The following is a 27466-nucleotide window of genomic DNA, read 5'->3' on the forward strand; positions in this document are numbered from 1 at the left end:
AGCAAGCACTGGTTTGGGAACACCAGAAGAAGTTTGTCCTTTAATACAGATTTTAACAGCTATTTATAAAATTCATAACATTCAATACTATTCAACACTTCAAATCTAAAATTAGTGTTTGAAGCGGAAGAGAAAGCCAGCAAGATTTTTCAAGCATAAAGATGTGTATACAACAGTCTGAGATGAACAGAATCCATATGAATGATTTCAAGCAATGTCAGTAAAGCTGGTTTCTTTTGTTTTACATATGGATTGAGTTAGCCTGCACAAAATGTTCTCATATCCTGCGGAAGTAATTCAGTACAGGAAAAGTATTAGAACTCAAATAATGTATTCACAAAGACTTTTCCAAACAGATATATATTAGAAGAGTATTGGAAGTGAGAATATCTCTTCTGATATTAAATATCCCTAGTACAATCATTATGGCTACAATCTGTAATAAAATGGCCCTCAGTCCCCAGACGACCTTAAATGGTCAGAGAGTGCTAAGAATCCCTGGGTGTACACTCAAAATAGCCACATGGAATGTGCAAAGCATGTTCCAGGCTGGAAAACTACATAATGTTGTCACCAAAATGCAAAGATTACACACAGTTATCCTAGGAGTCAGCAATGTTCAATAGCCAGGAAATGGAGAATGCCCTTTTGATAAAGGGTTAATGTATCATGCAGAAAGAAACAACAAGAATCATAGATATGGAGTAGCAGTACTGTTATGTGAAGAAATTAGAAGAGTGATCTTGAATGTTGTGATATACTCTGAGAGATTAATAATGATACAGCTGAAGTCCTAAGTTGGTAAAGTCAGTATCATTAAAACATATGCCCCTACAGCAGATAAAAGTGATGATGAAATGGATGACTTTTATGATCAAATAAATGAGGTTCTTAAAATAACTAAGAAACATGACATCAACATAATTTTAGGAGATTTTAATGCAAAAGTAGGGTAAGGAAAAGTCGGCAAGTATGTTGGAGCTTACGGGTTAGGTAATAGAAATGACAGAGGGGAAAAGCTGATAGAGTTTTGTCAAATGAAGGATTTGGTTATAACAAATACATGGTTTAAACTTCCGAAAAGACGACATCACCTAGACATAAAAAAGGGAATATCATCAGAAATCAAACTGATTTTACCATCATTAATAAAAGATATAGAAATGCTACCAAGTCAGTAAAAAACATATCCAGGCACTGATGTAAAATCGGATCACAACCCACTTGTTACAGTTTTTAATATAAGATTAAAGAACTTAAAAAATAAAATATCACCACAAAGCTTAAATATTGATATGCTTAGAAATACTGAAATAAAAGAAATGAAGAGAACAATAAAGGAGAATCTACGAAATATTAAGAGCAACAATGAAATGCACTTAAATGTCAATGAAAGGTGGACTGAAATAAAAGAAGCTATACTGAAAGCAAGTAAGACCAATTTAAAAAAAGAATAGACTTAAAGAAAAGCAAAAATGGATGACCTCTGAGATCCTGACTTTGATGGAAGAAAGAAGAAAATATAAGGGATGTGACATGATAACATATAATGATATACATAAAATAATAAAGTATAAGATCATAGAAGCGAAAGAGAAATTTATGGTGGACAGATGTAAAGAAACTGAAGAACTAGAAAGCAAGGATGACACATTCAGGTTACATAAAAAAGTAAAGGAAGTGACAGCAGTAGAGAAAAGGAACAGTCCGGTTTACTAAAAGATAAACATGGAACAATTATTGTAGAATTATCACAAAAACTTAAGAGATGGGAAGAATACATCAAGGAATTATTTGATGATATTTTCATTATTATTAATAAATTATTAATTTATTAATATAAACTATATTTTTATTGTTATTTTTATTATTTTATTATTTGATGACCAGATAATTGGTCTGGTCTAAGACCAATTCTGGTCTTAGACCAGAATTGAATAAAGAGGATGGAGTTAGAGACGGACCTGATATAATGTGTGAGGAGGTAGAATATGCTATAAGGAATGTAAGGGGGGGGAAGACTGTTGGCCCTGATGGGATACCAACTGAATTACTCAAGTTAATTGAAGGGGATGAAATACAACTCTTCGTACATTTATATAATACTATCTATAAAACTGGTATCATACCAAGAGAATGGCTTAAATCAAAATCCATCATATTGCCCCAAAAAGACAACGCTAAAGAATGCTCCAAATACAGAACAATCAGCCTTATGTGCCATGCATTAAAAATATTTTTCAAAATTATTCACAATTGAATGTATAAGAAATTAGACCTATATACAAGTGAAACACAGTTTGGATTTAGAAGCAGGATGGGAACAAGGGAAGCATTATTTGGAGTTAACATCTTAATTCAAAGATGTCTTATATGAATAAAGACATATACCTGGGATTTATTGATTATGAGAAGGCATTTGATAATGCTTGTCACAAGCAATTGATTGACATATTGAGAAAAACTGGTATCAATAGTCTATCAAATTATAGAAAATTTGTACTGGAATCGAACAGCCTCAGTTCGTATAGATGGAGAGTTACCTGAAGAAATTCATATCCAAAGAGGAGTAAGACAAGGCTGTGTTCTATCACCTATGCTGTTCAATTTATATTCTGAAGCTATATTTAATGAAGCATTTGCCGAACAAACAGTTGGCATAAACATCAAGGGAAAAATAATTAACACAGTTTGATACACTGATGTCACCATTGTAATGACAGATAATATATCTGACTTACAAAAATTACTACATCGGATTAATAAAGTAAGTAATGAGTATGGCCTTAAAATAAATCTCAAGAAAACAAAATATAGGGTGATAAGCAAAAAGCCTTTTACTGCATTTAATATTATGATAAATAATATGCCAATTGAGCAAGTCACAAAATACAAATACCTAGGAACTTGGCTCAATGAAAGAAATGAACAAACACAAGAGATAAACACAAGAGTGAAGATGGCAAGAACAGTGTTCGTTAAAATGAAACAATTATTATGTAATTGGGACCTTAATCTTGCAGTAAGGATTCAGATGGTAAGTTGCTATGTGTTCTCAATATTATTTTACGGAGTGGAGGTTTGGACACTTAAAAAGAACAATCTGAGGAAAGTCGAATCCTTCAAAATGCGGATATACTGACACATGCTGAGAATACCGTGGACTGAGCGAGTAACACATTAGAACGTACTATGCAGACTAAGCAAACAAACAGAATTAGTAAAGACTATCAAGAGAAGGAAGTTACAATACTTTGGTCATATTATCTGAGACGAAAAATACACTATACTCCAACTTATTATACAAGAGAAAGTGGAAGGAAAAAGATCAATAGGAAGAAGACAAACATCGTGGATAAAGAATTTGAGGGAATGGTTCAACTGTACTTCTATACAGCTACTCAGAGCAGTGGCATCAAAAACAAAAATAGCTATAATGATAGCTAACCTCCGATAGGAGATGGCACCTTAAGAAGTTAGGAGGGCAGCAGACTTTGCCAGTTACTGCTTGGAACCTCAGCAGGCCATGTCTATACATGGTTTTATATGCAGTGCGACAAAGAAGCAACTGAACAATTTCACAAATTAATGCTGTTGCAACAGCGGATCATAAGATCTGATTGTTATGAACAAATCCTGTTTTTAAAAATGAAATCTGAACAAATACCTGGATATCCAAAAGTGACAGGATATTATGCTATGTATGAAACCATCAACAGATATTTACTACTTATGTTTGCTTAATGCATTCTTGCATAGCTACTACAAACTTGTTTTCTCAGCAGATGAAAAAGTAGAGCTTTAGGATATGTTCAGAAAAAAACTTTCAGCTACTGTGTAACAAAAGCGTTTAAGAGATGACTGCTAAGTTGTCTTCAAAGAGTTACATATTCTAGTAAATGCTAAAAAAGATTCCATCAATTATAATTTCTGACATCATCATGCTTTCATATAATATTAAAAGAAAAATTCTGGACCCCTGACATTTAGTAAATATTTTTAATATTCCAGGCAGATGACCTGCCCAGTACACTCACTAGATGTTTTAATTACATCTAGGTACCCATTACACCATCCATATCTAGCAGTGGCCTAAATGCCCCTGTTTAAAGTGCAGAGGAATCCAGGAAAATTTCCATGTGCTAACATGACTTAATGTTTTCTTAGAATAATTTGGCATGGATTTTAATACACAATGGCCACAACTGCACATCACAGTAACCTAGAATTCTAAAGAAACTCTGGTGCACACTGCCAGATCGCTCCCACTGCAAACCATGGACCTTCCGTCTGTGTTTTAATTATTGTGATACGTGAACTGGGAACTCTGGCTTGTCTCTCCCCAAGCAAGCCAGAATCATATGCCAAGAGCAAATCATAGCTTATGTTTCTGGATTGTCTGGGGGAAATGAGCCAGACTTCCAGGTTCACACATCGTGATAAACAAACCATGGATGGAAGGGCCATGGTTTGTTTAGCCACTCCCACTTGCAGGAGCCAAGCAGGAGCTACTAAGTAGTATGCACCATTCACAATATGCCATTCAGAATGCTCTTTAAAATTCTGGCTTATTGCGACATGCAAATGCAGCCAATGGTGTATTAAAAATGCTTGTCTACTTGTTCTTTGCTACATATAATGATCTATAACATAACAGGAGAGATGTAATTTTTTCAAAGATTCAAACGACAGTTAACTCTTACTGAAACTTGAGAAATGTTTTGCAACTTAGAATTAATTTATAGCGACAGTTTGTCAAAAAAAAATACAGAAAGAAGGTTTTAATTAACTCAGTCTGAAATATCCCACTGGTATCTTGCTGTTTGTAGCTACATGATCAGCAGTGTTGCTATTTTAAATACTGCCAATAATTTCATCTATAAAAGGAGTTAATATTTTTCCCTTTATCTTAGGAAGGAAACATGGAATATAAATAAACTTGTATTTTAAGTAGATACTTCCGTTTGTGTCTTATAAGGGAAAAGCAGAACATATCCTGGTTTCAGTTTTTTTAAGCAATAAGGTAACTGTGCAGTCTACTAAAACTTACCAAAACAGAATTCTGCCTTTGGCCTCAGCTTAGTTGCATCGCTAACCTAACAAAAATGACAAAGTTTGCATGACATGTTATAGACTTCATAAATATCATGACCTTCAGATCTGTAATTGCAGAACGTAAAATGCCTTTCATTATTAACTTGATTTGTGTAAAGTAACTGTAAACATTGTTCCAGTACATACATCAATGTAAACAGCAGTGAACTGTTGCTAGAAGAGCAAAATTCCAGCATCATTTTATATGCTCCTTGGCACCTTGGCTCCAAAGGAACCAATTTTCAGGAAAAGTTAATCTAAGCAGAGATCCAGTTGTACAGGACAAATTAGGTTGTAAGTGCGCTCTAAGTCCCTTGTAGAAAATCCTCTATTGTCTGACATGGACAAGGGTGTGATCACCACCTGCTATTCAGGTAGCATGGGACCTCCAGAAGTCATAAACACCCAACCTGTTACCTTGTGCCTAATGTAATCAAGCCGCACTGTATCCCTATTCAGAGCCCTGAGAACCTATAGTTAAATGCAATAAAAGTGACTGACTGACCATCTTTTCCTTTTAAATCAAAATGTAATTTTCTGGATAAACTCCAACTTGTCTCCTATGCTCCCTGAATACTTTGCAAGGGTACCCAGACTAAACTCCCTCACCCACACTTGGCTCCTATAATTTTTAGTTAGCATGCCACTTGACGAAAGCTCTACCCAACTGACATCAGCCTGTCCTCTGGGAGCACAGATCCAGGGTGATACTGGGAAGCAGATTAAACCATACCTTTGAGTTAAATTCCCCCAATCATCTGTGTACCAGAAGGGCTTATTCCTTGAACACAAGATGTAATGTTCGGATATGTTTAGCAATACCTATACTGAGCAAATATGGTAACAGAGGTATTTATCACTGCTGCAGAGGACTAGTACTAGAGATGTGAAATTTCCATGGAGAAACATAGTAAGGGGGTAAGAACTGAAACATCTGTACTACTTATTATCAAACCTAAAAACTTACTTTATTGGCCTAATTCACACAAACTGCTAAGCTATGATTTAGCATTAAGTACAGAGGTTTCTGCAAGCCCAAGTAAAGCCCCAGGCTCAAGCACTCTTCCCTCCACTGTCCATGATTCAATCTAATTTTCCTCAATTCCTGGCTTGTCATTATGTACAAACTAGACTTAATTTTAAACCATGATTCCTATTTCATATGTAATAAGCCAGGAATGGGGGGAAAGCAAATGGAATTATGATCCATTCCTCTTCTTGGCCTCCTCCTGGCTTTGCTCAGGCACCTAGAGGCTTATGCACCTGCTCAGGCACCTAGAGGCTTATGCACCCAGTGTTAAATCATGGTTTAGAGTTACATGCAAACTGGCCCATTACTTTAAGAATATAAAATATATTATGTACACCTTAACACATATATTGTACTATATGGTATATTTATTCAACTGAAAAGAATAAAAATAATTCAAATGTATTCTATGAGATGGAGCTGCAAGCCCAAGTTACCTAAATATCTTAGCCTTATCTAGTTGGAGAAATTTGGACTAAATAATAAGAGTAGAAAATAGAAGCCATCAACATTGTAGTATGCAAAAGGAAGATTTTATTACCTAACCATAACATATAGGTCTCAATTTTCATGGAGAAACAGTCATTTGCTTTTTAGTAAATGTTCAGACAGGCCAATAATAATTACAGTCACTATAATTTTGTATATTTGATTAACACTGAGATCAATGTTATTTCATCATCATATACAACAAATGTCATAGTAATTGTAGATAAACTTAGTAAATAAACTTTAAAAAGTTTTATTTTTAATACCCCATTCCAGCCCAGTAAATCCAGTATCCAATGTCACACTACCGCTAACGTACACTATGTTGCACTAGCATAAACTATCTCTAGGACAACACCAATATCATTTGCTGGCATAACAAGTTTCCCTGGAAAATTCTGTGCACCAGCAAGTGCTACTGACACTGTGCTAAAGACAGTTTACATTAGCTCAATGTCATTCACATTAGTGGTAGTGCACTGTTGGATACTACCCAATATATCCTTCAAAATAATGGCATATGTTTATTTCTGTATTCAAATGTCTCAAGGACATTTCGTTTCTGGTCTGAACTACTGTTACCTTCCAAAAATGCATGGTTTGCACAAATTGAAATGCTTTTCAACTCTTACACAATCGAGTAACAAACTAATATGTGAAAGTTTCCAAACATTCATCAGTTCCATTGACACCAAACGCTGAGAAATTCAAGGCAAATGAGAATTAAGAGGGATCAGAGGTCATGTTAAATGCATTATAGGAGCAATGTGCTTGGCATTTCTGCACCAAATATCTCAAGATGTCATAAATTTTGCAACATTTGGAAGTGATTTTCCCAAAATCCAGTCCTCATGGTGTTTTTTAGTAATGCAATGAAACGTGGTAATAATACTACCACTGCTGATAGAACTATCTTTCAGTGTTGGAGCCAAGATTTACAGTATTGTGAATTAGCTTTGTAAGAATTTTATTTATATTTTGCTTTTCTTCCCACAAAACAAAAGCATCCTCAAAGCAAATTATATATAAATAGTTTGACTATATAACTCTCCACAAACAATTAAATCAGTGCTATGTTTGTTGTATGTTGTATGTTTTTCCTATCATACTAATTCCACTCAACTTCACAAGGCAATTTAGGATTTTCTCTCATCGAAAAACTTTACTTCCAAAGAAGTAGAGTGTAGCTGTATTCAGACATAACACTAAACTGTGATTTACCACTATATTAACAGGCCTTGGGCTTCTGCACTCCTCTCTCTTCTGGTGTGGTCCCAAGGAGATCAGAAACATTTGCTTTGTTTTCAATTTACCATGGTTGGCCTGGTTCAATGAAATCCTGGTTTAATCAGCCAGGGTATGCATGAGCTTCACACACCCATACTTCCCTTTGTGCAAGCAGGGTAACAACCCAGGAAGTTAACCACATGAACCAGTTAATGATTTCCAAACAAGGTAGGATATGAAGCCATGGCTTAAAGTTGGCTTCCAAATCATGGCTTCTTTGGATGTCTTTAACTATAGTTTCCCAGTTCTGATTTAACAGGAAGCTATGATTAAGTATTGCTTCCTGGCTTGTTTGCTCACTCACTCCCACAAAGAAATGAGCAATGCGGGAGCAAAGGGCTGCATGCTGGTGCATGAAGCTCATGCGTAACCAGGCTTATTAAACCAGGATTTTATCATCTGAATGCTGCCATTGGGCCAGTTTGCATGATCAAACAGCTCACCAGAATTTATTTAAGCCATGATGGGCTGCAGCATGTGCCGGTGTGTATGTGGCCATTTTGAATATTCAATGCCCAGCCACTGCTTGATGTGTCCCGCAAACCGGGTTGGTGGGAGCTGTGCAAGGGTTAAACCCTTGCATAACTAATAACAGACCATGGGTTATGCAAGGGTTGTTTGACCTCACAGAACCCCCACCGTCTAGGTTTTCATGACAAGATGTGGCCAGGTGGTGAAAATGCAAATCCTGCCCAGCATGTGCTGGCATGTGCAACAGTCCACAATTGTTTAAACAAGCAACTTCAAACTATGGTTTACAAGCCTAGTTTATTGAGATAAACTATAGTTAAAAACAACCGCAGTTCCTTTGCAGCTTTACACTCTCTTTCTCCACCTCATCTTAAAAAGCAATAGCCACAAAGAAATTTTACTTCAAGTACTATGTGAAGTTATCACTCCAAATTTACAAGCTTTGACTTCAAATGACTCAAAACACAATTGCTGTCAAAATGTCTTATGAATTTGGAAATGCAATGTTTTGAGGAACATCCACATACCTTTGAAATGTAGGTAAGTTTAATGGATCCAACCGGTGGAGATCCAGAGGGAAGATTCTGTAATCATGAACATAGCATTGCAGTGTAAAAGGAAAGCTACCAATTAAAACAATATATCCCCTTCAAATTTTCAACTCAAATACTTCAGAAGTACAATTCATGAAAATATATAATATTCCTCTAATATGTTAGACTATTCCTTGAACATGTTTTGCATTTGGTGGTCCAAAGAACCACCACTGAAAGGACCTGTTGCTGAGTACAGTAAACAAATCTACCACCAATCCCACCTTTCATTTGTCTCTTGAATGGCAATGGTTGGATAACACCCTTAGGGGCATATTCAGCCCAACAGCCCCAAGTTGCTGACTTCAGCATACAATCAGTGAATTGTCTTGAACCCTGATCCTCAATTATATTTCAATCACTGATTTCAGTAGAACGACTTTTCAAATAAATGCATTTAGGAACATAGCCTAAGACAGCCTTACCGAACATCATACCCTCCAAGTGTTGGACTAGAACTCCAATGTCCACGTTGGCTGGGATGATCGGGGTTACAGTCCAACACATCTGGATGGTGCCAGATTGGGGAAGGCTAGCCTAAGGTATCAAAGTTTCAAATGGTAATCACTTGAACTATGAAGATAAATTCTCACTTTGCCCTGTGATTCTAACAGAATATTTAACACAATCAAAAATGAAATGCAAAGATTAGAAATTAATATTTGCAGAAATGTTCTTCAAAATCTTGAAGTAAAACTCAGCCCAAGAGTCATTAAATAGCAAGAACATAAAAAGGTGTTCCAAAGTGGCTTACCTGTGGATTATCCATGTACCATACCAAATTATCTTCTCTTGTGTCCAATATAAAGTATCTCCGCAGAAATTTTCCACTACTTTCATTTTCTTCAATGTCTAGAAAACCACAAATACGATTTTGACGATCCACATAAGGCATTTCTGAACTTGAACATTACACTGCAAAACAAAAAAGAAGCATTGCTTTACTAAATGTATATTAATTAAAACTGTTCCGTAGCTAGTTTCATTTAATGAACACAACTCTCAGTAGCTCATTTTCATGAAAAGGTGATACTCATGTTATACTCACACAAACCAGCACAAATTTCATCCTCCTAGCAAAGGTTTAACAAGAAATTGCATTCAACATATTTTTGTGTGTCACTGAATTCTATCAAAACCACTAATGCAGTATACTGAATTATGGCCAAAACCCATCTTTTCATAAGAACATCAGAAGACACTGCAGCATATTACATTACACTAAAACGTTAAAACTTATCAGTCCTCACATGGTTAGAATTGCATGCTTCAACTGCTAGTGCAACATTTTCAACTAAGGCACATGAAACAAAGGCAGTGGATTTATTCAGTTTCTGAAATATATTATTTGCTGAGAGATAATCTACTAAACTAGCCTTTCAAAACCTTTCTGGGGCTTAATCTTCTTTTCATAAGAACAGTTATAGACCAGATGCATCCACATGTATCCATGACAGGTAAGCAACCTGTCCTGGTCAGGGTTGCACTCCCCTTGAAGGAGCAGGTGCATAGCTTGGGAGTACTCTTCAATCCATCCCTGTCACTGCAGCCCCAGGTGGACTCCATGGTCTAGAGTACTTGGGGCCAGCTTCAGCTGATCCGCCAACTATGCCCTTTCCTGGACAGGGGTAACCTAGCCACAGTAGTACATGTGCTGCTAACTTCCCAATTGGACTACTGCAATGCACTCTCATGGGGCTGCTCTTGAAGATGACTCAGAAATTGCAGCTAGTGCAAAATGCAGCAGCTAGACTGCTGACCAGAACATCTCATAAAAATCATGTAACTCCAGTTTTAAAGGAACTGCACTGGCTGCCAATACGCTTCTTTTCGGAATGCAAGGTTTTGGTGATGACATTTAAAGCCCTAAGCAGCTTGAGACCTCTATATTTGAGGGAGCTGAACACTGCATGCCCTGGTATGGTGCTCGAAATATAGAGACGAGGCCCAGTTGATCAAGACTTTGATGCAATTTCAAGGAAGATACGCCCGGCCAGCCCTGGAACAGAGTACAGCCCCTATGAACTGGACTCCTTGTGTGGGAGTAAGTTGGGATTTCTCTTTGTTGATCCTGAGTCCCAATGCTTGGAGGAGGTTCAAAACGACTACAATAGCATGAGATAGGGCTTCTCTTGATACATCCACCAAAAGCCAACCATCGAGGTATGGGTAGACCTCTATGCCCTTGAGCACAAACCACTGCCACACATGTCGTGAACATGCAAGAAGCTGTTGACAATCCGAATGGTAGAACTTTGAACTGGAAAATCTCTGGACCGATGGCGAAACAGAGGAATTTCCTGTATGATTCTTTCATTGCTACACGGAAATATGCATCCTTGAAATTGACTGCTGCAAACCATAAGTCCTTTCGAAGAAGTGGTAGGATTGTAGCTTGTGTATTTTGAATCTCTTGGTAGTGATGAACTTGTTCAGTTCCCAAAGATCCAGAATGGGTCAAAGGCCCCTGCTCCATTTGGGCTCAGTGAAGTACCTGGAAAAAAAAGTCCCCCGTACCGAGTCTTGGGTGAAGGCGCTAGATAGCTCCTTTCATTAGAAGAGATTCTGTTTGTTCTTGGAGGACACTCCAAGGTGGCATAGTCCGTACCGAACCTAATGGTGGAAGGGCACTGAATTCTATTCTGTATCCTTGGCGAACAATAGCCAGTACCCACTTGTCTGATGTTATTCTTGTCTAAGCTGCAAATTGCTTTTAAAAAAATTAGAAAATCCCCAAAAGGTATATTGTTAAGGATCGATGCCTAGGGGAAAAGGGCTTGAGTCAAAGACGACATTTAGAAGACCCATCTCCCTTTGTTTTCTGTTGATATTTGGTAAAGGGGTAGTTCTTCCATTGCTGTTGGTGAGGTTGGTATCTAGGTGCTCGGTCTCCAGGTTGTTTAGGGGGATAGAGTTGCTGCTGGCAGTACCAACGGCAAGGTCAGTATGAGGTGTGCTGCTGTTGTTGTTGCACTTGGCCTATGCCCATTTTATGAACAGTAGTTCTCACCCGGTGCACAGTATCCATTTACTCGTTTTTTGCATTGAATGATCCCTCTCCATTGAAGGGCAGGTCTTCTATTCTCGATCTAGCCTCTTGAGTTAGACCAGCAGAGCAGAGCCAAGCATGTCATCTTAAATTGACAGAACCAACCATAACCTTTGCATTGCATTTGGCTTGGTGGTGAAACGTGCTGGCAGGATAATCTGCTGGCAGGATAATCTGGACGCCTCTGAGTGCAACATGCTTGCCAGTTCCCTTTGCTCCTCTGGGATGTAGGCATTAAGCAAATCCATTCTTTCCCAAAGGAACAACTGGTACCTGGCTACCGTGGCCTGGTAATTTGAAACTCGAAGTCCCAATGCTGCTGAGGAATAAAGTCAATGACCCATAAGATCCATCTTATAGCCTTGCCTATCTACAGGCGAAGCATGCAATTTTTGAGAGCATCCCTGAGCAGACTCGACAATTATTGAATTTGGTTTGGGGTGTGCAAAGAGGAAAGAGGCATCTGTCTGTTGAACCTGATACATGGACTCCAGTCTCTTTGAAGCTGAGGCCATGGATGAAGGTGTCGTCCAAGTCTACTGTACAGTACATAAAAGAGATGGAAGAAAAGGAATGGCCACTGGGCTAGACACATCAGTTGTGATGACATCAAATGCAGGATCATGAAGGTGCTCAGTAGCTTGTTGCACTTCAGTCCCTAGTGACCAAGCCATTCTAAGCACCTGTTCTGAAAAATGCCCCATGTCCTCGGAAGGCTCTATCCTTTGTTCCCACTACATCATCAGGAGATGAGATGGAAGGAGGAGCAGAAGAACAGGAAGAAGAGTCAGAGTGACAGTCCTCTCCTGAGTGGGGTGATGGTGCTGCTTGCATCTGCACTACCACTCCTGTACTGTGGGGTGGGACTGGAAGAGGAGCAGGACAATCCCAATGGGACTCTCGTAGTACGCCTTGGTACCGGTGGAGTAGTCAAGAAAACATCCTGGGTTGCTGACTGTGGAATTTGTCCGGACTGAAACAGAACATAAGACGGAGAGATGGCTCCTAAATAATGAGAATAATCTCACCATGATCTGGAGGAGGGGACCAATCAGAATACTAATCCCAGTCATAGGGTGGAGAATGAGAACAATCACAATTGTGATGTCCATGCTGATAGTTTGTTTGGTACCAATCCAGAGATCGGTAGCGAGGAAGTGAGGCTCTTTGTTGAGGAGACAACGATGGTGGGCACTGAGGAGGCTGTAACTGTGCATCCTGACAGCATGGTGCTGGAGACCTAGATCTTCAGTCTCGATCTGCTGGAACTGGTCGTAATAGAAGAGGTGGCGTGTCTCTCAGTTCACCCTCAGAAGCCATGGAGACTGGGTCCAAAACCACTATTTGCATGGGTGACGCCACCAAGTGTATAGTAGAGTTAAGCAGAGGAGATGGAGGTGGGATTTTCTGCTCCTTCTCTTGCTGTTTAGTGACTTTTTTCTTCTTCTTCAAGTTTGGTGCGTCAGCACCCAGTTATTGGTGTTTACCCTTTTTAGAGATCTTTCTCACCACCAAAAGGGTTAAAATTCTACCCAGTGTTGGTGGGTCCGCTCTAACCGCCTCTGTTACTGACAGAGGGGGAGAAGCTTGAGCCGTAGAGGCCATCTCCTTCGTGCCTGTTGAAGGGGTAGCAGCGGGCTGCACACGAGGTGTCTGAGCCTTAGGCATGTCTACCACCTGAAGGGCTCATTACCAACGGATCACTTTTAATCGATCTGCCCAATTCTTGCGTGCCTGCTTTGACAAAGATTGGCAGTGATGAAAAGATTCCACCTTGTGGGATTCACCCAAACAAATCAGGCAGAGAGAGTGATCGTCTGAAGAAGGCACTTTACTGCCACAAGCAGTACATTTTCTAAATGGGACCTTTGGGGCCATAAGCCGAGAGGCATGCCACCAATGGGGCAAATCTAATCCTCCTATTTCTCCTTTTCCGTTTGTTTTTTAAGGACAAACAACAAAAGTCAAGGAAAAATCAAATAAGGTTGCATATAGCTCAGTGATGACTGAAAAAGTCAAAGAAGCTCCCTACAAAGTAACTGTGAAGCAGTTGAAAAGGAACTGAGGGGGAGGCGGGAACCCATGCAATATATAATATAGATGTGGGGGAGGGCTTCCCACTGAAACTTGCTCAGACTGAAAGTTTCCCAAACGAGTCTCCACGCAGGCACAGAGCCCATATGTGTGATGCACAGAGAACACGAAGAATCATCAATTCCAATGCACCTGGCTTTCAAGTATGAATGGTTAACGTTTGGGGCAGAGTGTAAATATGCCTATTAGAGAAGTGATCAGACGGTTTATTTATTAAAATTTATTTCTTATTTATTTTATTAAATTTCTTAATCGCCCATCTGGCTGGTCACCTGGCCACTCTGGGCGATGTACAATAATACAACAGTTTAAAACAATAAAATTCCACATTAACACATCATATTTCTAAAAATACCCTAACCCACCCCAAATGCCTGCCCGAACAACCACGTTTTTAATGCATGGCGGAAGCTCATTGGTTCTTCATCTGGACAGAAAAGCCTCCTTTAAATCAATGTATCTGGTAAGGTGTTGATTCAGTTTAGAGATTAACTGTATGGCTGCTTATATCTAGATTATTTAATGTTAACTTGGTTATTATTTAAGAGAAACTTAGTATTTCCTTTTTAAAAAATAAGTTTTTATCCACTTTGCTACATTGCCTTTCTGTCATAGCTCCTCTGCTGGCCAGCTCCACCACCACATATGCACAACAGTCCCATCCAGCTTGTGTCTTTGCACATGTGACTTTAGTCAAAAGCTGAGAACTTTCAAGAAGAAAAGCTAACAGTTTGGCTGGACAAAGCCATTTTCATAAGACGAAAGACTTGTGTTACTAATGGGCAGCCAGCAGGACAATAGCTAAAATTTGGAAAACTCAGTACATGGAGCTGTGGCAAATTTCATACACAAATCAGGGGCATCCATGGAAATATTTGTCAAGGTCTTCCTTCACCTTATGGAAAAGAAATTGAATGCACTTCGTTATTATGAAGGAATATTAAGAAAACCTCCAAGCACCCAATGGATTCCACCTATATTTTTGCCTAAGAAGTAAAGGGGGAAAATGCTAAATGTACTACCCTCTGTCAGTAACTAGATTTAAATTTGATGGGGGGTTGTTTGTCTTTGGAAATTTAATGTAACTGGGGGGGTTATTAAAAAGAAAAACTAAAACGAATGCCCATGTTTATCTAAATTTCCTACCATTGTGTATGAGTGTGACAGAGCGATCTTGCCAATGCCACCCCCCTTGCCAGCAACTGCCCTTCCACTGATGCCCAAACAGCACTTTGAAAGTACCACCTTAAAAAAAATTGGTGCTTTGAGAGTACACAAATGTGAGCGTAACTTATAAAAATTATTTCCCCCCCATTCGTTCGCAAGTGCACAGATTTGGCTGTCCAATATGTGTAGTCTTGCCTGGTCAATGTCCTTGTATGTTGCAGCTGTCAAATGGAGTTCCAAAGTGGTGTAGGTAACCTACAAGGAAACTTACAAGATGAGGCTGTATATAGGCAAATTTGCCCACAGTTGTGAAGTCCTGGGGGGGAAAATAATAGTGAGAGAAAGGATGGACATAGTAATGCAATTCAGAAGCACTGAAAATCGGGGGGAAAGTTCCTGCATTTTTGTGTAGATAAATTCCAGAATTACCTCACCAACACAAACACCCAAAAATTCTTCCCTCAACAAAAAAATAATTTTACTCTCATATGAAGAATTGCAACAGATTTACAACTGGAAGCCCAGTGAACTGATTGCACCTTTCTGACTATGGTCATACATCAGCTAATATTCTGTAAAGTCTTGTGGACTGGAAAAAGTGTGCTTAAGTTTATTCCTATAGAGATGTGACGGGGCAAATTAAGTTACCAGGAACAAGCCACATATTTTTAGATGTCCAGGCAATCAAATACTGAAAATTTCTCTAGCCCTGAGAACAGCATATCTAAGCTTCTCCTGCTGGCCATTTGCTAAAACACCAAGGGCTCACCAAACATAGCAGTGGAGGTCTCAAGGGTTCAACATTATTGTGCTTACTATGGAGTGCATTCCATACACCCAAACTAGCAAGTCAGAGAAACTGAAGTTTTGAGTCATGAAAGAAAAGCATGAAATTGCAGGGGAGATACGGACTGAGGTGTCACCAATATGGAGATGACACCCAGCTCTATCTCTTCTTTTCATCAAATCCAGGTGAGTCAGTGGGCACGGTGAACCACTGCTTGGATGAAATAATGGACTGGATGAGATTCAGTCGAGGCAAGACCAAGGCAGTGTTAATGGGTGGTGTGTCTGCCCAGCTAAGTGATGTTCAACCTGTTCTGGAGGGTTGTACTCCCCCTAAAGGATCAGGTTCGTAGTTTGAGGGTGCTCTTGAATCCAGTACTGTCACTTGAGGAACAGCTGGATCCAGTGGCAGAGCACCTTTTATCAGCTGTAGTGAGTTTGTGAGCAACAAGGTGGACTTCAACAGCATTCATGTTTGCTGGTGGGTAGCCACCTAAAGACATGTGTAGCTTAGTTTAGCCAGCAGCTTTATGGTTAATTACGCAGGCCTTACACATGCCTTAATTGGTTCCAAGCAAGTACAGCTCCATATTTCAACAGTTGTACATTGCTAAGCCTTTGCCCAATTACCTCATGAAGTGAAAAAGATCAGGGTGTCATGCCTTGATTCTTACAGAACTGCTGAGGAACTCTCCCTCCCATGTTGGAATATTGGGGCCCTGTTCTCAAAGAAGGGGTGATTGATTTCCCAGCCTGCAATGCTTCGAGCACCTTCGGGAAAGAGACTCCTGCATTCTCCTGAATGTGTGAGTGCTGGCCTGTCAGCTTGACTGAGAAGGGGGAGAGGAGTTGCCTGTCAGCTCATGAGCTGGAGGGAGGCATTTAGCAGAGAAGCTTATAAGACCCAATCTGTAGGTTTGCACTGTAGTCTCGCTCCAAGAGGCAATAAGTGCACTGCCAGCTTTGACAATTTTTTGTAGCTCTAGGGACAGCTTTTCATCTATTTTGGGGACTTAGACAGACATTCAACTGCGACAGCTTCATTAGCTGAAGAGAGATGTGAACTTCCTTTGCATTTTTATTCTGCATCCATTTTCTATCAATAAACTGCCATCCTTTTGCATAAGTGGCTTTGTTTCATCTTGATAATCTAGAAGAATATATTTTGACTGGGCCCTGACAGAATCAGGACCCCAGATCAATGCATCAGCTTAGGCTGATATACCAATGATATCCTGGACAGAGATAGCCTAGCTACAGTTATCCATGCACTGATAACCTCTCGTCTAGATTACTGCAGTGCGTTATACTAGGGGCTGGCTGCCTTTGAAAATGGTTCGGAAACTTCAGCTGGTCCAAACAGGACAGCGAGATTGTTAACAGGAACTGGGCAACATGATCCTATTATGCCAGTACTTTTCCATCTGCATGAGCTGCCTGTCCAATGCAAAGTGCTAGCATTAACATTCCAAGCCCTAAATGGCTTGAGGCCAGGCTACCTGAAGAATCATCTCCTCCCATATATACCTGCCCAAACCCAAAGATTGCCATCAGCGGTCCTTCTCCAGTAACTCCTGCCAAAGGAAGTGAGCTGGGTGGCTACTAAGAGGGCCTTTTCTGTTGTGGCACCCCAGTTGTGGCATGACCTCCCAAGAGAGGCTCGCTTGGCGCCTACATTGTGCTCTTTTCGGTGCCAGGTGAAGACGTTTTTATTTTCCAAGGTGTTTTAGTTTTTCAGTTCCTGTTGTAAATCTGGTATTGTATTTTAAATTTTTGCACTGCTGCTAGGTTCTATTTGGTTATTATTTTTATTTTATACTGTAGTTTTAAGTTTTTATATTGTATTTTATTGTGTTGTATTTTATGGTTTTAATTTTTGTGTACCTCCCAGAGAGCTTCAGCTATTGGGTGGTATAGAAATGTAATTAAAAAATAGATAAACAGCAGCCATTAAAAACAGAACTGAAGATTACTGGCCAAATAAGCACATTATGGAAAGGGTTAAGACATACAAGAACAGAGTTAGAGAAGAACAGCTGTGAAACTCTAAAATCCACCAACATAGGTGGGATTTCAGAAATCCCATCCAGTTGGCATGCTAACTATGGAGAAGGTTTGAAGCTGGTCACCACAGGTTCAATACATAGATTATTTTTATCTTGAGCCAAGTTTGACATCCTGAAGATCTCAACTGTCTCTCCCTGTTCTCCACCCCCAATGACCATAGTACTGTCAAGATGCCCCTGTTGCCTACTGAATCCTCCAATAGCCAGAACCAACACTCAGATAAAAGGGTTGCTTTCCAAGGCTTTAATTCCATTCATCCTAATGAAACATACAGATGCTAATTGCCTGCAACTCAGAGGAACTACAAAGGAACAGCCATCTAGGGGTTTCTAAGGCTTAGGACATCAGTTGATCTCCGTTTGGGAAAAATGCGGCAACTCTCCAAACTTTAGGGGTGGGAGGGGAAGATCTCCCCCTCTCCCGTGGGGCCATGGGGCGCAGCTATTGACGTTGAGCCAATCGGGCTGAGCGCCTAAGCTCAGCTCCTGCAATCTCTCGCTTGTGCCTGCGCCTCGCGTCTAAAAGCTCAAGTTGTCCCTCCCTTTCCATGCCTGGGTCACTGTCGCTTCCAGGGATGTGAGCGGGGGGGCTCCCCCTCCAGCTGCGCCTCTGAAGTCTGAGAGAGTTCCTCTCCCACGAATTGTATCTCCTTCTCAGAATCAGAGCTGCCTTGGGACTCTATGGGCTCAGATACAACCCTGAGAAGTACACATTGTCTTTATAAGTTGCCTGGGAAGTTTATTCTGTTTTAACATTGCAAGAAGCCCATTAGTTCCAGATGAAAATACCCTGAACATGAAGAAGATCACAGTACAGGTCAATGTATGATTATGGCAGCAGCAATCTATATGGCTAAAATACGGGAAGGGCCAAAAATAAAGCATGAAGATTTAGGGTACAATCCTATGCATGTTTAGACAGAAAAAAAATCCTACAACTCCCAGGTGTAGTAGGAACTTTTTCTGTCTAAACATGCATAGAATTACACTCTTGGTTGATTAAAAGAGGTTGCAGTAATGGAAGGCCACAACAATCTATTTGAAATTAAGAGATATAAAATCATTTATTTATTTTCAAATTTATTTATTTTCAAAAGAAATGATGTGCTTTTATTACATTCTTGAAAAATTATGGACATATATACAGTTTTGACAATGCAGCTGGAAGTGGAAATTTGGGGGGCTGTAATGATTTCAACTGATAATTATTTTGTGTATAATGAAGTGTCCTTTGTCGGCTTTTTTATATAATAGTAATATTGTTGAAGAAAATGTTATTAAAAGGCAGGATAAAATATTAAATAAAATATTATGCAGGGTCGACTGATTTATATTAGGGATGGGGAATGTGTGGCCTCCAGATTTTTGTTAGACTACAACTCCTATCATCCCTTATCATTGGTAATACTGGCTAGGGTTGATGTGAGTTGTCATCCAACAACGTCTGGAAGCCACACATACCCAACCCAATTTAAGTCAATGTAAGTAAATTCACCAAGAAAGAAAACACTGATTTAAATCAAATTTCCCATTTTCAAATGCATACATTTCTTAAATAGGCATAAAACATATAAGCTCTATTCAGGCATTCTCTTTGTATATAAGCTCTACATGTGAGGAGGATTGGGATGAGCACACTAACTCTGCCTTCACCATTCACATCGCTTTCTACATGTGGAGGATGATTGCAGAATAGTGCGTCCTCTATCCATAGAGTCTCTCCCCAAGATTTTAGAACCCTGGAAAATCAGGATTCTAAAATCTTGATGAGAGCCTCCATGGATACAGGAGGTTTTCGTCTACAGACAGTTGCCCACCACATGTAGGGGGCAATGAGAACAGTGAAGGGGAGAAGAGCTAGCACACTCGTCCCTCCCTTCTGGTGTGTAGAGTTTACACAAGAGAATGCCTGAATAGGGCTTAACTGGTTGCTATAACAAAATATATTGGTTTAAAGTTAAATAGAGCCTAAATACAACGTAGGAATATAATTCAAAAAGTTTGTTCATATATCCAACAATATTTCTATTTAGTTCCCTCTACACATCCAAGGATACTAAGCTAGGTCACTTATTTGAATGATACTGCTGCAATCCTATGCACATTTATTTAGCAGTAAGTCTCACTGAACAATGTGGGATGAACTTCTAAGAAAACATGCATAATATTGCCCTGTAAGAGTCCAGAACTTTCAAAGAAGCTAAATATTGTTTCTCTATAAAATGAAAAATAGATGTCCATACCATTTGGTTTGTAAAGTTACATATATTCATATTTGAGAACTGGACACCTTGCAGAGCTCAGATAATTGGAGGGTATAAGAACTTCTTCAGAACATCCTGGTGAAAGGAGGGCATGCCCTGGAACTTCATGCCTCTGATGACTTGTAAGTTCCTTGGTTCAGAAGGAAGTCCACAATAATAAATATGTAGCTTATGCTGCAATCCTATACCCACTTACTTGGGAGCAAGCCCTATTGAACTGACTGAGTCTTCTTTCTGAATAGACATGCCCATAGCTGCAGTGTCACTCATAATGTTTAGCTTTAGAAGTCAGATTTTTCATCTCATTGTTATTTTTTCATATGAAGAACTCAAGAACTGAACTCAGACATCATGTTTTGATCCTTCAATCCATGTCTTAAGAGTATTACAAACGAATCCTGTACTCTTGCACTCCCTCCTGCTCCCTACACTGAACACAGTTTAAAAGACAACACCCTAATTAGACGCAATCATAGTTTGCTATTTATATCCAATCCAAGATTGCAAATGATCTGGAGGATCAGAAACATGACATCTAAATACAACCAGAATGTTTAAACTGAATCATGAATATTTGTCTAAGATATAAGTGTAGGCTTTAGTATATTTGTATTAAATTCATATTTCATTTTAAAACAAGCTTTTTAAAGAGAGAGTGTGCCTGTATTTTTTAATGAATCTGATTTAGGTTTTTTAAAATTAAAATAATATTTTTTCCATTCGCACATAACGCTAAACTATAGTTATGCATGAGTAGAAAGGAGGCTGCATGAAGTGGCATGTTTGAGTATGCACTCCTCCCTCTCCTCTTGTCCTCCTCCTGTGTTGCCGGGCAAAGGAATAAACCAGTATTCAGTTTCACTTTGCCTGATTCCTGGCATTTAATATGCAAGCCAGGAATTGTAGTTTAAAATAAACTCTAGTTGGCTGAACAAGCCAGGTAAACAGTGTAGCGTTTGTAGGTGGCTTGTTAACAATTCACTAGAGTTTATTTTAAACCACCATGTCTGCTTCGCATATAAGCCAGGAATCAAGCAAAATGAAATGGAATGCTGGTTCATTCCTCCTCCAAGCTGCATGAGAGGTTGGGATGGGAATGTGCTAGCCCGAGACTTTGCTCAGGATCCTTTCTCCTTGTGCATGTGCAAACCTTCCAATGGTGTCCCTCTGCCACTATTCAAGTCAGCAATTACACTCCTACCAACTGCTTCCCACTTGGCATTTCTAAGGAAGATGCAGAACAATATGCAAAGTAACTTTCCAACTGTTAAGAGCTAGCACAGCAATCACATTGGCACAATATAGATCACATAAGGAGCTCCAGCCTGGAACTATTACTAATCTTTTGCACAGTGCATACCTGGTACTTAAATTTTGAGGATTGGAATAGTATATGCAGCTGTTAGCACCTTAACCCTGCTTCCAGATTCAAGTTCAAAAGCTGGAAGAACAGAATTAAGGCTTTTCAGTCCAAAAAACAAACCAAAAACTACAGCATGATCATATCTGTGTTCACTGCTCCCTTGGTCACTCCTTCGACTTCATAAGCAGAAAGATGGAAGGTTGATTTTCAATGTTCGTCTGCATGCCATCCTCACCTGTCCCAAAAAAGGCTGTTTCTGCATTCTTCTAACTCTTTGGCCTCCACACACCCAAAACTTCCCAGATTATTCCAAATTATTTGACAAACGGAATTCTGCAAACTAAAATTAATACAGTAAATGAACATATTAGCATAATTCATTCTGAATCAGGCTTGCAAAACTCACAGTCCGGCTTACATAAAAGATCAAACTAAACATGGCTCAGCAATACAATACTGTGACACATAAACCCAATATTATTCTAGGGTGTTGACATACCATAAACAAGATTCTTGAGTAATACTACAACTAGGACTGATTGGTCAAATATGGGGCAATATTGTCTAATGATGGTAAATAAAATATTATTTTAGTAAAACTATAATAGGCAGATTCATGCCAAGTACATAAACGCAAGTTAGTTAACAATTATGAAACAAACTAAATTCTGTAATTATTACTTCTTGCTACCAAAGTTATGCAAGTGTCAACAATACCGGAGAGATCAACAGTTCTCCCTGGCTTATATTTGAAGCCACAAGGTTAGTCCAAACACACATGTTGTTTTCAATTAAATGAATAAGCACACATAACAACTATTAAAAACAGGTGTTAATTTTAAATGTGCTTATTGTTATAGTACAGAACAGGGGACTGCCTGCTGCTAAATGCTATTCAATAACATAAGCCATTTTGCCATTTTCAAAAGTCCAGCACATCAATATTGAATACACTGACCAAGTCAACTGACAAGCTTCCAAACTCTAACTGAACTTATAATTGGCCCAACTTTTGTATCAAATGCAGAATAAAGTACACAGCTCACAGAAATAAACGGACTTGAGTGTGCTTAAGTCTGTGAGATTGTGGCCTGCATTTTGAACACATTTAATTTCTTTGTACTACATTTCAACAAAGATTCTGAACTTTAAAGGCTGAAGAAAAATGAGGATGAAAACTGTCCAGATGTAACATATTACAAGGAAAGCTAAAGAACTGTGCACATTCCTGCATCACACTCTGGAGAAGGTACACATATTGCCAATTTTCATATGCTTTTGTTTTATTTATTTATTAATTAAATTTCTTAATCGCCTATCTGGCTTGTCACCCAGCCATTCTGGGTGATGTACAACAATAAAAACAGTTTAAAACAATAAAATTCTACATTAAAACATATTTCTAAAATTACCCTAACCCACCCCAAATGCTTAAGATAACATTTTATTTTTTAAAATATCCATGCCCATTATTAGGAAGGAGGCCTATAAGAACCGTTCAGCAATGGAACAGGCAGCTATTACAGATCTGATATTATTAACAAAAAGCATGAAAGCCAAATATATAGCCAATAAAACGAAAACTACTCCCAACAGAGATCACGGGATCTCCATCCTCAGAGGCAGCCTTCAAAGAAAGACTAATGGCACACCTGCCAGGAATGTTTTAGCAGCAAGGTATGCTGACTAAATAGCTCCAAGGGTACCTTTTCTCTATATAATTGCTCTTGTTTAAATAACCAAGTTCCAGTAATTGACTTGACATGCAGTTAAATCAATAAGTAAAGGTGCTATTAAGAGCCTACCTTAATGGCACTGCTATCCATGCACTTTAGGACAAAATGTTACTCAGAAGAAGTGTCCTGTCTCAATCTATGAAATCTAGAATGTGGTCTGCAGTCTTGCACAGAGTAATGCAGGTAGCAAGATTCCCACTGAATCTTGCAAACACATGCTGCAAATTTGTGCAAGGTAGGAATGCATTTTCCCTAGCCACAAAGATTATGCGGAATCACAATATCATTTTCAGAATTATTATTACCTTTGTTTATAACCCAGTATTTTCTCAGTGCGTTCTTACATGCCCTTTCACCCTATGTTGTGCAACATCTTTGTATGTGAATATATCAAGCAACCTGTTCCATCTAACACAGATACTACCAGCAAACTCATTCTCCCAAGTGTGACTCGTCATGTAGCCAAAATGGCACCATCCAAACACAAGAGTGAGGTATGAACAGATTTTTTGCAGAAATACAAAAAAGGTTAGAAAATAGCAAGGGGTGGGAGGGGCAGCCCAATGAAGACTGAGCATACTGTGGATCCAGCATATTGACCACTTGGGGGGCGGGGGAGAGAAATCGAAAAACAGGAGGAGGAATGGAATGGCATAGCCTGGAAAAGTCTGTCTTGAACCCTAAACAGGAGTACAGGAGCATTTTGTTTCAAGATTGTTCTAATTATAATTATAATTGTTATAATTAATTGTTATAATTAATTATAATTATAATTGTTCTAATTATAGCTAGACTGTAGCTTTTAAACAAATTCTCTGAACACAGACATTTTAAATTTTTAACTCATCCATCAGTTTATATAAGGCCTGCATGATATATAGCCTTGGGGCCACATGTTGTGCTCTCATTTAAATAGATTTGTTTAACTGAATTGGATCCAGACTTAGGCATGCTTAGAATAGACCCAATGAAATCAGTGAGACTTAAGTTAGTCATGACCAGCTTGCCCTATTGATTTTAACAGGTGTACTCTAAGCTTGACCTCAACCCACAGTTTCTAAATCATTCCTCTGAGTCTGATTTTTTAGAAGCCTATCCAAAAATAAAAATATCTGAACTGGCTCCTGAGTCCTAACTGAACCCCTCAAGGAGTACTATTACTTATGATACCTTAAGAAATTATGCTGCTAGTACTATTACATAAATGAACACAGTAGGTCTCCTACAATTTTAATGTCCTTATGTTGATACTGGAAATACATGGGGGGGCCCACATTATTTCCCAGAAAAAACAGAAGTACTGCCCCCCCCATTTTTCTGCAATGCAAGAGATTTATCACACACACTACCACTGTTTGTATCTTAAAAATGGGTCGATCATCACAGAAGCACAAAAGGAAGTTCACCAAGATTTTAGGATACTATGCTCAGATTTTCTTTTCTGTTACAAACTTTCATTTTGCCTTGACTAGCAAGTCTGAATAGCAGTAACCAGTGCATAGCAAAGGTATTGCAACTTGCCAGGAAAAAACGCTCCCAATCCCTGAACACCATTTTCACCAATTGTTAGGATCCTAGGCATCCAGATGCTTGGATTTTTTCCACCCTAATTCTTGTCACTACATCCTCATCCTCATTATAATTATTATATTTATATTCCACCTTTCTCTCCAAATTCTCAAGATGGCAAACAGTGTAAAACCAAAAATAAGCCCCCAATTAACACACAAAGTTATAAACAATGAAAGACCAGGCAAAGCAGAAAACAGCATATTGTCACTTTCAATATGCTGTATTCTGCTTTGTCTGGTCTTTCAATAAACCTCATTATTTTGAAGGCTTGGGGAAAATGCACCAAATTTACTATTTCCTGAAGTTGTATGGAAGTTAAACTATCAGAACCAGTGTAAATCATTACTCTTTCCACGAAAAGCCTTAATTATACTGTTGTCGCCAAAATTAGACACCTACACACTCCTCAGGATTCTGCATCTTCCTCAAGGAAGTATATCTGCTTATAAAGCAACACGGCTTCCTTCCTTTAAAAAAAAAATCTTGTTTTACCTTGCATTAGCAGGAAATGCATGGTAAGTAACATACAAGTTTATAAAATCCAGCTACCACAGTATATCAATTCATATGTACATAATTATTGAATTCTTTACCCACTAGCAGCTTCTTAAGTGGACATATCTGTTATGTTGAACACAGTTATATAAAAAAGAACAACATAGTAAGTTTGGAACCTAATGGCTACGATTGTTTCAGTTAGTCATCTGTACTTCAGATCACTTTAGTGCCACGATCTAAACCAAGAGTGGGCATCTTGTAGCTCTCTAGATGCTTTGGCCTAGAGCTCTGATCATCCTTCAGCGCTGGCTATGCTGGCTAGGACTGATGAGAGTTATAGGCTAAAACATCTGGAGGGCCACAAGTTGCCCACTGTGACACTTAACTACATTTAAATTGTACGAACTGTAAAGTTCAGAAACAGATACATTAATTCATTAAAATACTCAGGTAGAATGCCCATTCCTGGAGCACAAGAACTGAAAATTGAGTACAAGAGGAATGAGGAAAGCATTACTCCTATTTCTGCGATTAAACAGCAGCAGGGGGGAAATGTATCAGTGGTATTTGTGTACATATCAGTTAGAGCTCTTGTATCTTACCACGCACAATCCTTGCTATACCCTTTGTACTACAGGTACTTATATAACTACTTTTTGTTGCTTTCTGGATTATTGGATGTGCTTTTATAGGACTGACTTCCACAGATGCCTTTCTCCTTATAGCTATCTATCCAAAGTCATAGCTGCAGCTGCTACAGCATGCCAGAGACTTCTTTACAAGTAGGGTCTGCCTAAATCTCCCATGTTAACATGACAGGTTATGTTATGGGAAGGAGACACAATTCGGGCATAAAGCACAGATAGATACTGGGTCATGCGATAGCATCAACACACTCATGAAATATGGAAAGTTTTCATGCTGAAATGGTAATAAATGGCCCATCATATTCTGTCCAAGCTCCTGGGCAGAATATGATGTCACAAACCTATAGCACAATCACAGCCATATAGACTAACAGATCCACCACGAGTAATCATTGTCCCCACTGTAAACCAAATGTCTGTAACCGAAGCACAACAAATGCAGAGCAGTTCTATGCAAACCCATCCTCTGAAAGGAAAAGGGTTAGAAATAAAGAGTTGTGAAATTACAACCATCAATTGCTTGACCAAAGATATGTTCAAGAATAGCCACATTAACTTTGTGAATATAGGTGAGGGTGAGAAATGAAGTTTTAAAAGAAGTGAATCCTTTTCACTAAGAAGCATCACTTTTAGGACACAATCCATCAAGATTCCAGAAATCCAAGTATGCCTTCATCTGTCACACACTTCGCAGTGAGGTCCCACAACCAGAGGGATGGAAACCTTTATCAGCTCTTAAAGCAGGGACAAAACTTCTGCATCTTCAACCAGCTGTTTGCCATTGCATAAAGGGGACCTGGGCCTCACCTTGCCCTGTTAATTATATTTTTCATGGTCAAAATAGTATCTCTGGACAGTATTCAACACTGTTGTTGCGCTCCCATTTGATCTGTTGTGCAGGGACCCACTGCTTATGCAACAGAAAGTTAGCAGTTCTAAAAGTGGAAACACTTGTTTCTGGATCAGGCCAAGTCAACACAGCTTTCTTCTGCAAGTTCTGCAGACCTGCTCCATTCCAGAAACTAGCATTTCCACTTGTTTCTGGTTCCTTTTAGAACTGCTAGCTCCCCATCATGCTAGTGGTGGGTCCCGTTGGTGCATGGGTAGGCTTGGATACTTCCCACTGGAAATAACTAGCTTAAAAGGAAAGCAATTCAAATAAGAAAAAAGTTTAATGGCACAATCCTATGGCTGCTAGTCAGCAGCCAGACGGCCATAGGACACAATGGTTTCTGGGAGCCAACCTTGGAGCCCGCACTC

At 39.0% G+C, this 27466-nt stretch overlaps 1 protein-coding gene across 19 annotated transcripts in view; it reads right to left on the bottom strand.

Moving 5' to 3' along the window:
- PLEKHA1 (pleckstrin homology domain containing A1) overlaps positions 1–27466 on the bottom strand; it is a 69427-nt gene that overhangs the window by 39090 nt on the left and 2871 nt on the right. For 12 of the 19 annotated variants that reach the window (XR_014789453.1, XR_014789456.1, XR_014789455.1 and 9 more), the window contains exons 2-4: positions 9719–9879; positions 8899–8955; positions 5051–5096 (exon numbers count right to left, since the gene is read on the bottom strand). Coding sequence is in view for 16 of the 19 variants with exons in the window: in XM_084846007.1 (XP_084702133.1) it covers positions 5051–5096; positions 8899–8955; positions 9719–9859 (244 nt within the window). In the remaining 3 variants the exon portion in view is untranslated. Of the gene's footprint in view, positions 1–5050; positions 5097–8898; positions 8956–9718; positions 9880–21988; positions 22094–27466 lie in introns of all 19 variants that reach the window. The other 7 variants (XM_084846009.1, XM_084846016.1, XM_084846011.1 and 4 more) reach the window with 2 other exon arrangements.

This window comes from Heloderma suspectum, chromosome 3 (genome assembly GCF_057233095.1).
Source record: "Heloderma suspectum isolate Gila_16-S chromosome 3, 16-S_ref, whole genome shotgun sequence".
Lineage (NCBI taxonomy): Eukaryota > Metazoa > Chordata > Lepidosauria > Squamata > Helodermatidae > Heloderma > Heloderma suspectum.